This window comes from Anopheles cruzii, chromosome 3 (genome assembly GCF_943734635.1).
Source record: "Anopheles cruzii chromosome 3, idAnoCruzAS_RS32_06, whole genome shotgun sequence".
Taxonomy (NCBI): Eukaryota; Metazoa; Arthropoda; class Insecta; order Diptera; family Culicidae; genus Anopheles; species Anopheles cruzii.
In genome coordinates, this window is record NC_069145.1 from 39808513 (window position 1) to 39823931 (window position 15419).

The 15419-nt window shown below is 50.3% G+C and overlaps 1 protein-coding gene across 1 annotated transcript in view; it reads right to left on the reverse strand.

Moving 5' to 3' along the window:
- LOC128270386 (uncharacterized) overlaps nt 1-15419 on the reverse strand; it is a 153627-nt gene that overhangs the window by 51379 nt on the left and 86829 nt on the right. Inside the window, exons 4-5 of the mRNA XM_053007785.1 lie at nt 10948-11423; nt 6733-7477 (exon numbers count right to left, since the gene is read on the reverse strand). Coding sequence (XP_052863745.1) covers nt 6733-7477; nt 10948-11423 — 1221 coding nt within the window. The remainder of the gene's footprint in view (nt 1-6732; nt 7478-10947; nt 11424-15419) is intronic.

A 15419-nucleotide genomic window follows, 5' to 3' on the forward strand; every position in this document is an offset into this window, starting at 1 on the left:
GCGTCCAGGACGCGTTTTATCGGGTTTACAGCTGTTGTTCGTGTTGTACCATAAACAGTAACAATTTATAGTGTGGCCCCACCCACCCCCGTGTGCCCGGCGAACCGCAGGGACATAATCGAACCCATGTTGCCACAGGACCACAATCAATAATTTTAAATTTATGCCAGGCAGGTTTCGCTCATTTTGACCCAGCCACTCCCCGCCCGCCGGAGCCGAAGCCGGAACCGGGACCGAGGCCAGCGCAAACTGTCACCCGGAAAGCGAATGGCAGTTCAATGAGGTCCAATAAAGCAGCGATGGCACGTGTCAGGACCAGAAGACAATTATCGGTTTTCCGGTGTTTATTATTCACTTGACGAGCTCGTTGGCGTGGCCCGCAGCCGTGGCGGTAGGCTCAAGGCTCCCGTATAGCCAGTGTTGACATGGGCGATGTTGGGCTGGCGGTTTCCGTGTGCTCCTGTGTTGTTCCGCCTTCGGGTATATTATGGTCTGGTCGTACGGAATAAATTTCGGTGTACCGCAAGTTGCGTCCCCGCGTTTGCATCGTACGTAAACGAGATGGCGAGTGAGTCATCGGCGCCCAGTGGGTGCACCTCGCATTAATCAATGGCCGTGTGTAGTGGCGGTTAACAACATCATTGGCACGTGTCGGTCGTTGTGTCGGGGGCCACGCCGGCACACGACGGGCGGTTCGCCGCGTGATGCTACGATAAGTACGAAACACTGAAAACTAAACCACCAATCTGGAGAGCAAGGAACGAACGAACGAATTTCGGTGCCTTTAGATGTCTCCGAACCGGTCCCAGGACCGCACGGTTTGAATTATGCAAATTGAAAACCCCTTGGCCGAAATGTTGCGAACTAGCACTCTCGGCTATTTTTGGAGTTTTTTTCCCCCAGTAGAATCACTTCCCGTCCCGGTCTGCCTGTGTGCCGGTCATCTGTCGGTAAAATCCCCCACCAGGGGAAAACAATTGCATTTAATTGGGAAAAGCGCTCGGCAAACAACCGAGTCTGACGCAACTCCGAAAGAGTGGAACGAAAAAATGGCGACCCTCTTGTCAGATAGATCCGTATGCCGCAGAGCACATGCTACTAATCTAATCACTCCACCCACAAAAACACACACACACACACACGAGGCTTGAAGCGAATTCAAGAGGATTAGAGATTGTCCCGATCAGTCCGCATCCGATGGAGACGCCTGGTGCCCCGAAAGCCGACCGAAAAAAAAGTCCTCAAGGGTCGGTCGGGTTGGTGCGTCACGACAGACCGGCAGAGCCGGTCGATAGTAACGGGAAAATCGATAGAATGTTTGCAAAAATAATAACACAAAAACGGGTTGGAAAACCCGAGTCAATTTGCTTCGCTTTTCGGACCGAAAATTCGATCAGACGCTTCACGCGGCACGCAGCAGCAGCAGCGTTCGAGTTCAAACTCCCGACAAACTCGAGATCGAATTTGGAGAGGATTTAGAGATTTAGCTCGCATCGAGTCCATCACCCTCGGCGAACGTTAACAACGGCAACGTGACGGGGTTGGCCGGATACAGTCGGGCTCCTAGGGTGCCCATAAAAACTCCCCTCGAATATTAGTAGTTCCGGGAAGTAATACAATAACTTGCGGATAGCACACCGTCCTTTGGCGGGGACAATCATTTGTAGCAATGGTTGTTAATTACAGTTAGTGGTTGTTTTCAAACCTGGGACAGACAGGAGAGAAAAGAAAAACAATTTAACTTTTCATTACCAAACCAAGCTAATTCCGCGGCGCGGCAACTGGGTGGGACGGCGGATAAATAGGGTTCGGTGTGTGAAAGGTGGTCAAACTTTTCACCACACACTGTGCCCACTATCGTCCGGCCGCCACGATGAGCCCCAAACACCGCACCGAGGTTCGAGGTGAAGGCGACGCGCAGCAACAACAATTGAATAATTTATGCAAACATTCGCCATTCGCCACTGTTTGCAGCCTCATATGCTGTCGGTGCTGTTGGTAGAAAACGTGCATAAGCCCGTAAACCGTGTCCCCGCGGGGCCACACGTACGCACTCCGCACCCGAACCTAATCTCCGGAATAGGAGATTTCGTTGTTGCTTTTTTCACTTTCGCACGCCAGAAGGCTTTCCGATTCCCGACCAACCACCGAGCCTGATGCTATCTCTCTCCTGACCCCCGCCCGGCCCGCTTATCGTGATCGTGCCGGACGTCGACAGAAGGGACACCGAAAAGCATCGCACGGAATGAAAAGCATTTTCCAACCCGTATTTTCGTATTCAGTTGTTTCGGGGCTTGAGCCACACGTGTGCCGGAAGAACATCGCTTGGTTGTGTTTTGTCGACTCATTTGTCGAGGTTTCGTCGGTGTCAATTGTTGATTTTTTTTTATTTAGAAACATTTGTTATTTTTTTAAAACCATTTGAACCACATTTGGACATACTTTCAAACATGTTCAAATAGTGTGCACAACATGGTTATATTGGGACTTCATATTTTAGTTTGGTTGAATGTTGTGCTTTTTTCGGACGAGTGCCAGGACGGATGTAGCGGCGACGTTCGCACTACACCAGAGTCGCTCACGTTGAACGCGCTTCTTGGAAAACAGATCTTTAGTTGTCAATGGATACAAACAATTTAAAATCATAGCAATATGTTCCAACAAATCGACAAACAAGTTTGTTGTAGACGGTTGACATTCAGCGAATATCGAAAAATGTTCGACTTACTTTCCTCATATCAATGAACAGAATCCGCCATAATATTTGACGAGTGATTGGATTGCATTCGAAATGAAAACGAAATTGTCATGTTGAGTTTGGACCACAGTCGTGGTCCGAAATGGCGTTTTTACTTAAATGTAGTGCCAACAGAGTCTTCCAAAGTTAAACAACGTTGTTGCAACCGGGAACAGGCTTTACTTTATTTTCCGTTTCTTTACAGTCGATTCCGCGGCTTGATGCCAGATAATTTCACTCCAGCTGCGGCATCGCGAGAAACTTCCAGGGATTGACAAGGATGCCCGTTTCAAGATGCACCTGAGGTTTCGGTCCTGACATTTTATGATCCATTTCCGGCCGTCGGATGGCTGGGTGGTTATAGGATTCATATCCTTGCGAACACTTTTAAGTTGTATATTTGTCCACGCTCTATTGTTTGCTTTTATCACCTTTCTCATGTCCTTCTTCGCGAGATAACCGTTACCTATTGCTAGATGGAAGTGTTGGTCTGAAGTCTAAGGTCTTTGCAGTCATACCCTCGTCCAGTAAGCATCCAGAGAAATTAGTATTCCATATTTTTACACTAACACCAACATCCGTAGTCGAATTTAAAAACCAGAAATATGAGTCCACCAAGCAATACCGGGGTGTGCTTGTCCAACCTCTATCTACCTGATTGAACTAAAATAATAACTTTAATTTCTAGCATAAAGAAACAACTTCAAGGGATAACATTTAATTTACGATGTTCCGACTATTTTGAATGTTCAGATCAGACATTAAATTTCAAACATTAACATCAAAACATTAAGAAAGTGTGGCATCAAGCATTAAGGAAGAACAAATAGAACATAAAAACATACTAAATATGTACTAAAAAATGATTAAACATATTTTTTAAAGCTACTTTTCAAGCTTTTGTCACACAAACAATAAAAACATAAAACCCACGGTCAGTGATTTATCACAACGAGATTGACATTAAAATATTCCTCTCATAAAATGTGTCACAATTTAGCTCCAATTCGCAAGAGATGATTTGTGGGGAATCTTGGGAAAAGGTGTCCCTTGCGCGGCCTGTTCCGGGAGCGAGAAAGGCAGCATAAAAAGCATAAGCAGCCTGTAATGCCTGCCGTGGAACCAATTTTCCGCTTTGATTGAGTTCTCAGGGTGCGCGCTTGAGCTGCCCCGCTTTCACTGTCTAAATTACAAACTTTCGCATCTTTGGCATACTTGTGCGTCGCGCGGCGCTGGCGAAGGCGGTTTTGGGGATTAAGCGACGAAATTCGAACCTAACCATTCACGCGCGGCCGTCTGAGGTGGTGACCGTCTTTCGGTTGCGGCTACCGAAGACCGAAGTGATCTGTCTGATCGGAGCGAATCCGACGGGGCCAGTGATCTGGAAAACATCGTGGGAAATTGACTTTCTATCCCCCTTGCCGTGGCACCCTTGAGGGAGTTGTTTTTTATCTTTTCTGGCCCAGTCTCAAGCCTACCCGCCCCCTGCCCGAAGCTGAGCGGATCGATTGACGAGACGTTCGAGAGGATTCGCGAATTGAATTAAAGCTTCCCGACGCCAGCTGCGCCTCGCTATATCGCCACTTTCCGGTTCCGGTGGGGCAGCAGCGTGAGACGCGAGCAGCGGCAGCGTGCAAGTTGTCAACCGGAAAATGACTGCGGTAAAATTTGATGAAGAAGCGCCCCTCCGAATGCCGAATGGCGATGGCGGAAGCCGACGACGAATTGCAAGCGGATATTGCGCATTTCTCAGAAAAACTCATCATTGCTCCCGAGCGCGGTGCGTGTACGTGAGGCCGCTGAAAGGCGACGGCGAAGATATCCGCAGACGGCGGGGACCGAAACCACCACCAAAATGTCCGTATTATCGGCCGAGCGTATCGATTGGTGATTGATTTTCGCACTCTCGTCCCGGATCTTGCGCCCCGGTGCCTGCTCGCAAACGGTTTACGATATCATTTAATTAAGGGCCACATCCGAGCAGACGCATTGGTCTCGGTAGTGACCTACGCTACACTCGTTGGACCGACGGACCGACGGACGGACGGATGGACGGAGAGAGCGTGTTTACCGATTAGGAGGCGTTTCACACGACCATCACAATTTACGTTTACCACCGCAAACTGGCAAACTCTCGGTGGCAATCAATGTTGACCATCCTAATCTCAGGAAGTGAACTCGGAGCAATAACATTAGCACTATTTGCGTTGCGTTGATGCCATTTCAACTGCGCTGCGGTGAGGGGAAGCAAAAGCTGTGTCACAAGGATCTCCCCAGACCAGATTGAACAATTTCAAGCATTTGCTTAGGCCTCATTTTTGCTTTCAATGCATATCCTAGTCTAACAGAGAAAAAGGGATATCATTTATTTATTTCACAGCCATTGACAATCACTCAACAGCATCAGCCCTCCAATCAGGACAAATGGCAACATCAAAATCATCAATCAACTCTGAAAATGTCCGAAATACAGTTTCATCCCAAAGTCCAAACTTTACAACAACTTTAAGAAGCCCAGCCGTTGAGGGCGCCCCTTAAATGCGCCATTTTGTCAAAGCCTCTGTCGTGTCTGAACATTTTCACGTGTGTCTTCCCTTTCGAAGGGTTTTCTCTCCGTGCCAGAGCAACCAAAAAGGAACGATGCGACTCGGGGCGGGCGCTCGGGTATTGTTTTCTGACGGACTCGCTTGAGCGGCTTCAAGAAGCGGCCCTCCCCCGAATTCGATCGATGTTATCAATCAGGTCATATTCCCATTTGCTACACAATCCACAACAACAGCCAATCGCTTGCGTTTCGCTAGGGGAGATGCTTTATAAGGACCATCCCCAAACAAAACCAACGGAACCTGCACGGAACGCTTTTGCGTTGCCTTGCCTTGCCACGAGACAACGACAACAATCGCGAACAATTTTCTTTGAATGGTTACAGCAGGGTGGTCTTTTCGGGCTCGGTGTTGATACAGGAAAAGCGTGCAAAAAAAGAGCCAACAGACCAGAGCTCGGTTCGGTTCTCATCTGAATCCCCTTCGACGGGTGGTTACGACGACAAAGCACACGCGGCCGGCTGCCAGTTTCGTGCGCCCGGACTCGAACTCCGGAAGACAGCGAGGTTTCATTGAAATCGAAAATGTTGATTCCGTGCAAAGAACGTATTCGTGTAGCGGGGGCGAGCTGGCCAACATGGGATGGGCAACACTGTGCAAATGCTCGAGAATAAAATACATATAAACTGTGTGTGTGCTTGGTGTTCCGGCCTTCGGTGCGCCAAGCCATCGTCGAGGCCTTAGGAGTCGGAACCATGTAACAGCATAAGGGAGTTTGTTTCCCATATTCGGGGACGGACGAAGTGGCCGCCGACGGTGAAACGAGAACGGCGAGGTTATTCCTATCTAGGGTCATCCTCGCCCAACAAAGCTTCCAACGGCAATCGAACGAAAATATTCGACGGCGCGAACTATCAAATATAGTTTTGTGGGACCAACAATGTTTCCCAATTCCGTCCCCGATTCTTCGTCCTAAGGCCAGACGATCGGTTGAAAGATTCACAATGCACCCGCACGCCTCCGGCGAAGGAGCACAGTTATCGTCCATTTTCGAGAATTGGGAACTTTCGGGCTGCACCACGCGGTCCGCCGCCTTCGGGGTGGTTCTAAACACTGCAAACGGGGCCGGCTGCACCGAATGGCCTTGGTAAAATATTACTTAAATCGAACGATATGCTAATGCATTTCATGCGCATTCGAACCATAACAAAATTGAACTGGGCAAAATGGATAACAATATTGGCAACCATAAATATTACGAAGCCGTTTGTGGAAATTGCATTCAAAGTAGGTTTGACGCGGGTTTCACTAAACATTTGCGTTTACTTTGGACCGATAATGGACTTTTCGGACCAAATCTAATATTTCGTGAATTCGCGCAGTTTCGAGCAGTTCTTGTGATCATCCACCAGACTAGCTCCTCAGTTATGGACGCTGCCGCCGATTACTGACCTGTCTTGCTGTAGATGTAGTTAGCCCGCTGGACGTGCCTGGTGATCGCCTCGATGCTCGTCTCGTCCGAACCCATCTTCTGGAAGAAGGTATGGTCTGCCTGCAGATACAGCATACACGTGCTCTTCCGATCGTACAGCGAGTTAGCGAACGACTTCTGCTGCTGCTGCTGCTGCTGCTCGCGATGGTGATCGTGCAGATCATTCCGGACGTTCAGGTTGATGTTCCCGTTGACCATCACATCGCTGGCATCGCTGTTGATGGGAACGTTCTTGCGCGTCGAACCGTTCTTGGTGATAATCTCCACGTAGTGGTCCTTGTTGTGGCTCGTGCCCGAGCTCGTCACATTGACCGCCGGCCGCGTCCAGGGAAACTGTTCCGCACCGCCGCCCCCAATCATTCCGCCACCGGTGATGATCGTACTTCCACTACCGTGCGGGTTGTACGTGTTGAACAGGAAGTGCTTCTTGCGATTGTTCACCGCCGGGGTCGGCGGATTGCCACCGGTCGGCCCGATGCCACCGGTGCCACCGATAATACCACGGTTAACCGTCCGATTGATGGTGGTCCGGGCCGGGAAGCTTCCGGTGTTGCTGCTGCTGGTGCCACTCCCACTGTTCGCCGTGCTGCTACCACCACCGCTACCACTGGCCACCGTTTTCCCGGGGCTCCGCACTATCGTGTAGTCGTTGTTGTACGGTACCTCCAGGTCGAGTGGTAATGACGGGTTTCGACTCTCGTGTATCTGCGGTGAAAGGAAGCAAAAAAAAACCGGGAGTCCAATTAAAATCCACCCTGAACCGAGCACCGCTCTCTTTAATGAGCGGGCCAATTTATAGTTGATTTCCGCAACCGTCGGGCAACATTTTCCGGGCGGTTCAGCCCACCGAACAATAGATAAAAGAATGCACAAGGATCATGGGGCCCCCTCTCTCTCGCACTCGCTGGTTCGTTCCCTCCACCGGAAGCACGCTGTAGCAATCCTCCCGAAGGGCTCCGGAACTCCACAGCATAAACATGTACGGTTCCGAGAAAACCGTACCGGCCACGTTCTGAAGAATGATGATTTTCAAGCATGCCAATTAATTAACGCAATTAGTAGATCCGAGGATGATCGGGCAAAGGGCGCACCGCACGGAGAATACATTCTTCTCTCGAGGGGACCCACACAAGACGCCAGGAGTGCCAGGGGAGTGCTCGGTGTGTATGTAATGTGCGTGCCCCGGGATGAGAGGACCCGGGTCTGTTTGCCGCCCTCTTTCCGATTACGGGTGCAGAGTGGCGGAAAGTGGTGAAGTCACCCATCACAATTCGATAACACTTTCGAGGGCATGATGATCAGGAACAAAAGAACGGAGAGCCGATGATGCTTGAGCGCTTCGTTCCAATCAATGGTGAGATGGTTGCCGTTGCAAAGGTTGCGGATCGTCTGGCTCGGTCCGTGTCCGCCGTGACACTCATTAAGCGGCACGAGAAGCTAGCGTAGCGTCACTGTAAAAGCTGTCCACTAAGCTGTTCGAATGCCATTTCGGGTTGGAAAGTTAAAAAACGCACGGACAAAGAGGGAAAAAAATGGTCCTGGTCCTGGTCCGGGTCGCCAGGGGCTGGTCCCAGTGGCCGCCGGCCGAGAGTAATGCAATCTGGCCGATGGAGCAGAAAGCGTTCGGAGCTACTCAGCAAATAGCCTTCGATTCATCTCCCGGGAGAATTGAGTCATTGAAATGTAAATACGTTTTCCACTTCCGGGCCGACTCTGGCTCTGGCGACTGACGACGCTTTTTCGGAACGCGCCCGGGGGGGTGGGTGGCCGAGAGAAGAAGGCCAGGGCGCAAGGAGGAAAAACCTATTGGCCCCGTCGGCACACGCCAGAATGTTCTTATTTTCCTGCTTCGTCGCCAATTTTCCTAACGAACGACCGCTCGGGTCCAGCGGAGGAGCAGCAAACAACGGAGACCGTCTTGGACCGTGCGGCCGGGCCGTCCCGGGCCGGAGGCGCTGGGGGTTCGAGGGCTCCCGAAGTGGTGCATCTTTGTGTCAATACTCGTCGGTCGTTGGTCGATACCCGTCTTTTGCACAATTCGATTTGACATTCATTTCACTCCGGCGATCGCTCTCTCTCTCGCTCGGTCCAATAGGTTTGAGAGGCTCACCCCCGGGGAGGACGCGCCGCCGCCATCCAACGTGAAGGGGGTGTCCACAGCAAAGTGGCAAGACGGGTTACCGGAACTCACAAACGCCATCGAAGCGTAAGCTTTTGTAAATAACTAAAAGGCTAAAAGCTTTCCGGTGGCGCTGCAACCTTGCGACCTTGCCCACGGACCCACAGGGTCGTTTGAGCCGCTCTTCGAGCGCTTACCGAGCGAGCTCCTGGTGTTGAACCCAGGCCACAGGACCCCCTCCCACACGGGGTGGCAATCCACTTCGCTCGTTCTCTCTCGCCCTGGTTCTATTTTGTAAAGAGCTACTACAGGTCCCCCCCTTAGCAGGGTGGCTGGGAAAGAACTGGGCCCGCACACACACACACACACACGGGGGGGGCCATGCACTCCTTTTCACCAATAAAATCACCATTTAAAAAATGAACTTGTAAAGACTTTCCCAGCCCAGAACGTGCTTTATGGGCGCTAAGTGTAGCGTGCCTCCGACCAACGCTTGTGGAAGCTCTCCTCCGGGTGTGGTGATAAAATGTACCGGAAGTTCACACACACACGAGGGCGTGCGCGATGTAAAAATCCCGATCCCGGGCACGTCTCCCTGGAAGGGAACGGGGCGGCGCGCGCGCGTGTGTGTCTGTAGATTTTTATTCGAAAGCAATCGTTTCGAAAATCTTCCGTTCCGGTTCCGGTGCTTGCGCCCTTCTTCCGGTTACTACTCGTTAAGGCACTCGTGGCCCCGCGGGGGCGGGTGGTGCAGCAGCCATCCGGCGAGTTATGGAAAATCGTTTGGCGCACACGCCTTTGCCAACTTCAAACGAAATCGATCAACAATTGCAGGATGTTTGTCGCTCTTCTTGGCGTGTAGGTAGGGCCGGGGTGCCTTTTGGTACGCGACTGAACTCACGGCGCCTGTAGACCGGAACAGGTACACGCGCAGATTGCACTGCTCGGGATCAAAGCACAGCAACGGTTGTTTCCAACGGTTTTGGGCGTACGAAACACTCCTCGGCGCGAAAATTCTATTGGCGCCAAGGACCAAACAAGGGCTAATTGTAGCCGGATCTCCAGTCTGCCAATCGATTGGTGCGTCGGCCGCGAACCGTGCTAAAGAAGATCCTAGCCGGCATTCGCAACCGTACGGAATCCGCGCTTCTGCGTGATCGATAAACAATAGTCTTCATTAAGCCTCGCTCCTCGAGCCGCTCTCTCGCCTGCGCTGGGCAAAGAATAGTATGCCGGATAATTTTGCTGACACATAATGGCCGCGCGCTGCGTGAGTCATCGCCATCCGATGCTGAGCTATCCGATGACAGGCAGGCTCTACCTAACACCCCGGAGCCTCATCGTAACTTTATGAACACTTCGCTTATGAACACAACGCTCAAGGTCCACGCCCGCTGGGGCCGGGAGTTGATTGCGCTGAATCCGACCGAAAGGCCACCGTCAACTATTCGAGTCATGTCCCCGGCACTAATCTCTCACGGATTAGGAAGGTGTCGTCGCCAAGAGTGGATGCAAAGAATTACTTCATTCCGTGCGGTGGCCGCATAGTGGATGCCCCCGCACCACAGGACACCAAGATGGGCGTCGTCGGCCGTCGGTGTAGTTAATGAACGTACACACTTCACGGGGGTCACGTACCACTGAGAGAGTGAGAGCTTTGGAATTAAAGTTTGCGCACTGGAGTAGCCCTCCAGAGTTTGGCTACGCCACCGTGTTATGGTCCATCGTCCCTTCAAACTTTTCAACTGCCTTTTCGCGCAGAAAGCGAGATAGGCCTCGTGCAAGCCGAGCGCCAATCGAGCAGTTTATTTGGGGCGCTCGATGAAAAACTTTACCCGTCAGCAAATTGTCCGACACCGTGTGGTCGGAGATGGGGCCAGGTAAATTAGGTAACGCAAAAGTTGTTGCCAGCTGTTGCCGCCATCGGTCGCTTCCGTGTAGCAGCAACGGTAAGTTCCAACGCATTTTGTCCCAACGGGACCCACAGCGCCCGAGCTCCTGAAGTGAGAGTTGATAATTTAACAAGGACGGCCGACGCGGGTTGCTGCCTACTTACCACTTCCTCTGGTAGCCACCGTTTTCTGCGTGTTTTGCGTGTCTGCGTCAACGGTGCCCGGCCGGTTCGCTGGGCTGCCATCCGTTCGCCATCGCCACCGTCATCGTCGTGGTCAGACTTTTGATTGAATTGAATCCTAGCGCTAGACTGGTTTTTTACTAAAGTTAACAAATGCGCACCGGAAGCGCCGCTCGCTGCGGCTTCCGACGGTGCGCCGGGCGGTGTTGGGGAGGGGCTCCGTTCCACCACCACGGGCGGTGGCCGCTGATGGTGGTGGTGGTGGTGGCCGTGATGATTCTGGTGAATTTTAACGTCACTGAGTTTGTAGATCACAGTATGGACACCGTGCCGGCGCTCGAGTTCCGGTGAGTAGCGGGCGGCCGGCTCGATGTAGTATTGCTCTAGGTTCGTGACGACCGTGCCGTCGAACAGGTTGTCACTGGTCAGCACACCGTGCACGTGCGAGTCGTCGTCGCCTGCAAAGAGAAGAGCGAGAGAAAGAGAGAGAGTCAGATGATGGATTAGCTTTCAGCGGAAAGTCAGCCCCGCCATTTTCCCAAAGGCAAAGCCAGGCTGCCATCTATTTTCTGTCGGTCATTCGACCCACTGCGAGTGGGCGCTGCTGGCCATCGTGGCCGGGGACAGCCCGAAAATTTGGGTCAACTCGCGCAAAAGCCCACAAAGCACATATTAACTCCCGAACTCTAGCCCGGTGTCTCCCGGAAGTTCGCCAGCGGCCCCGGGTTAGGGTCCTTCGGGTAGGGACGACCAAAAACATAACGACCGACCAGACCCCGACTGACTACGGGACCCAAATTCCCCATATGCGTGTGACGTGTGTGCGCCGTGATTTACTGCAACTCCCGGGGATAAGGTTAAACACAAAGGCCTCGGGGCGAACCGATAGCCATCGGCGGTTGGGGGTCGGCGCGAGGAAACGCCGCACCCGGAAAACCTTCCCGTGTTTTTCTTTTTTCGATCCTCCGTGTTGCGCTTGCGGATCGGGCCAACTTCATAAATAATCATCTGCCACGCATCGTCGAATCGTATGCATATTTTAGAGAGTCACCTTCTCACTACCGTCTGCGTATCCTTCGACGAACCCTTCTCTCTCTCTGAGGCGATCGTTTGGTGGATGGATTGATACGCACCGCACCTTCCGCAGCCCAGCGCCCAGCGATGGGTTGTTATCTTCGAACGCAGACCACCCTTTGACGGTGCGGCGGACTACCCCGGTTTCGGTTTCGCGAAACCCCCCCTTTTGGGTTCGAGGATGCCAAATAAAAACATGGCGAATAAATAAGGCCACCCGCCATCGGTTCGGTCACAACATTCGAAGATAGCGAAACCCGGACCGGAGGGAAAGCGAAGTCGACGGGAAATTAGCATTTTCAGTCCGGAACTGCCTGACGGGACCTTCGCCGGATGCCTCGGTGCCGGATCCCCGGGTCGGTTCGACCATCACAAACCGGCTTTCCAGCCGTTCTTGTATTTCTGTGTTTGAGACGGATCGATTTGCCGAGCTTTGATGCATATGTAACCCATGTTCAGCAAAGGGGCACCATGAAAACAGGGACACTCCAGGCGATGGTGACATCGCCAAAAAAGCGTACGTATCGAATAAAGAACATCGAAATATGGCGGCAGTCCATTACGGACGGTCGCGTCGCATGTTTTTCCGCCTTTTTTTCCGGGATCCAGCTCAACAGTTGCCCGTCGTCGTCACCGACCCCGCGGAGATTAGTGGAAAGGATTATCAGGTTAGGGGGCGAAGGCAGGCGGGCCGCACCCGGTCGACCGTCCGGCCGTGTTGGCAAAGTATCAGCAATTGATTTGTCGAAAAGACATGCAAAACATGTGCACTCCCCCGACCCACCGACCGGAAATGAAAGTCGAGCCGGGGAACGACGCGGCACACACACACACAGCGAGACCAGCGTGACGGGTGGACTTGTACGTCTGGTAAGCGGCTTACAACATTAAAACGAGCACCGAGCGGATAGGACCATAGGCCGGTGAACGGGACGCCAATTCGGCTGACAACCCGTCCGGCCCGAACACGATTGATGATTCACACTCACGTCCGTCCGTGGCGGTCCCGGGTCTCGGGATGATGAATGGTCGAATCAAGGACCATAACGACCCTTGAAAGTGTTGATCTTCCGCGATGGTAGGCCAGCGTCAGTTGAGTTTGTAATGCCCTGCTGGCCAACATATTCCCAACCCAAAGCATGGTGAAACAGCATCCGGCCGAACGCTCCTCAGCATCGTGGACCATTAGGAGGGCCCCGGCACGGTACGTCAAATCAAAACCCGGCCCACTACCCATGTTAGGGGAGTTTAGTTTTCCCGACTATCGCAGGTATCGCAACGCACGAGTGGGCTTTAGAAAATTGCGTTTCCTCGGTTTTCCCTTTTTTGCCGCCAGCTGCCGCTGGATTTTGGAACGGATTCCGGACGGCCGGACCCGGACGGCTGTTATAGATCGAACTCAAAAACTCTCTCTGACTTGCCGGATGCTAGTAAAAATACCAAATTGCACACAGAAGTGTAATTTGAAACATCGCAAATAGCCAGCGTCTGAGTGTTTCGTTTCGTCGTTAATGATAGCTTTCCTAAAGCTATTCACATCACAACACACCATTACATGTAACAAACACAAAGACAAGCTGTAAGAATGTTGGGAAGATTTGATTTAAGCGTTCACGGCATTTAAATCAATTGAGTAATCCATTAAATTAACCATTTCATTTAAAATACATCCATTGTTCAGTTTTGATTAAAGTCATTCAACCCTAAAGCATAGACCAAAGCCTGGTCAGACCATTAATTGTATTCAGCAGCAACGAAGGACAATGAACGCGTTGTAACAAAAGAGTAGCATCATAAATCACGCTCTTTAGGATCGACGGAAGAAAAGATTATTCAAAATAGCAAGTTATGTTTCCTCCCTGGTTACGGCGAAGACGTTCTAGAGCTAGTCTGCATGGCTTTTGCTGGGGCTAGTGAAATTCTCCACGTTTTCACAAGCACAATGTTTAGAAGTAAACAAATTTGCAATCTCAAGTATCCAGAAAACGTTGAGGTAGCGAAACCGAACCGGTGATCGCTGATCGTAGCCTGGCTAACTCGTCCGATTAAGCACCGCATACATAGTTGTGAAGGAGTGTGTCACCTAGTGTTTATGTTGCGGGTAGGAACTTGCATATTATAAAGCAAAACTAACGCGTATTCATATGCTATGCATTAGACAATGCTGGATTTACTACACTGGATCTTATGTTATGGAAACTAAACTTCGAGAAAAAAGATCTTTTATTTCGAGAATTCGTAGTCCGCCGAGAACAACGTGGATTGTTGAAGTAAAATGCTCTTTCAGGTTAGCAACATAGGTTTCAGATAAGTTGACGTCAGAAAGTGAGTTTCATTCGTTATTTTACAAGATAAATCTGTAACCCGTTCCTGGTCATTTCATTTCCTTTGCATTCCAAGTTTATTTCAATGTGGAGTCTATGCAGTGTTTCGATGGATAACTTTCAAGTGAAATAAACAATACGAACAGAAAAGCTATGAAAGTAACATTTTATTCTATTTTCTATGCTTCTATCCCTTAATTTTGCCGAATAAATCTACTAAAGAACTATGCATCTGGCAACATAAAAACATACATCATCAGCAAGTCATGCATATTGTTACTGTTTTAATGTACCAGGTCTAAACCAGGCCATGGAGCACCTGGCGCCTCCATGGCAGACCAGAACACACGGAATTCTGATCGTTTTTCGATCAATGCTTGTTTCAAATTGATCATTTGTTGTCAGTGGCGATCTGAATTAACGGTTTCACCAGGTTTTAGGAGGTTGTGTTACACCACACCTTTCTGGTGCCATCAGGAAGTCCTTTTTGGAGTCCTCCGACGCTCTTTCCTTGTTAAGTCAAAATCGCCAATTTTTATCGACATATTTTTTAAATCGCTCAAAACTCAGCGATCTTCTAAAAGCAAGGCTTGACCACCATTTGACGCGATTCTGTAGCAGTTTTCGTCAACAGGTAGTATAAAAATAAAAATCTCCGCAAAACGTCATTTACAGGCACAAAAGTTGATATGGTCTAACCCTTTCAAAAATCGGTTGCAAAATAAATTAATTTGTTTTTCGACCTGAAATCCTTTGCCTGATGTCAAAACAAGGTAATGTTGCAAAAAAAACTGAATGAGGACGACAAAATTGACAGACTAGAGTACTCAATTCACAATTTCCCTTTTCATGTTTTAGACATCGTAAATGAATGAAATTGACAGTGTGTACTTCAAGTCATAAATAAAAATAACAGAAAACGATGTAAGATGGTGAATAATTATGAATTGGTGAATTAACACAATAAATATGCATCAGAAAATGTAACTTTAGAAAGCTGTCTGAATTTGGCAGAGGGACGTAAAATAATGATTGTAAAACGTAGAAAACGCTCAC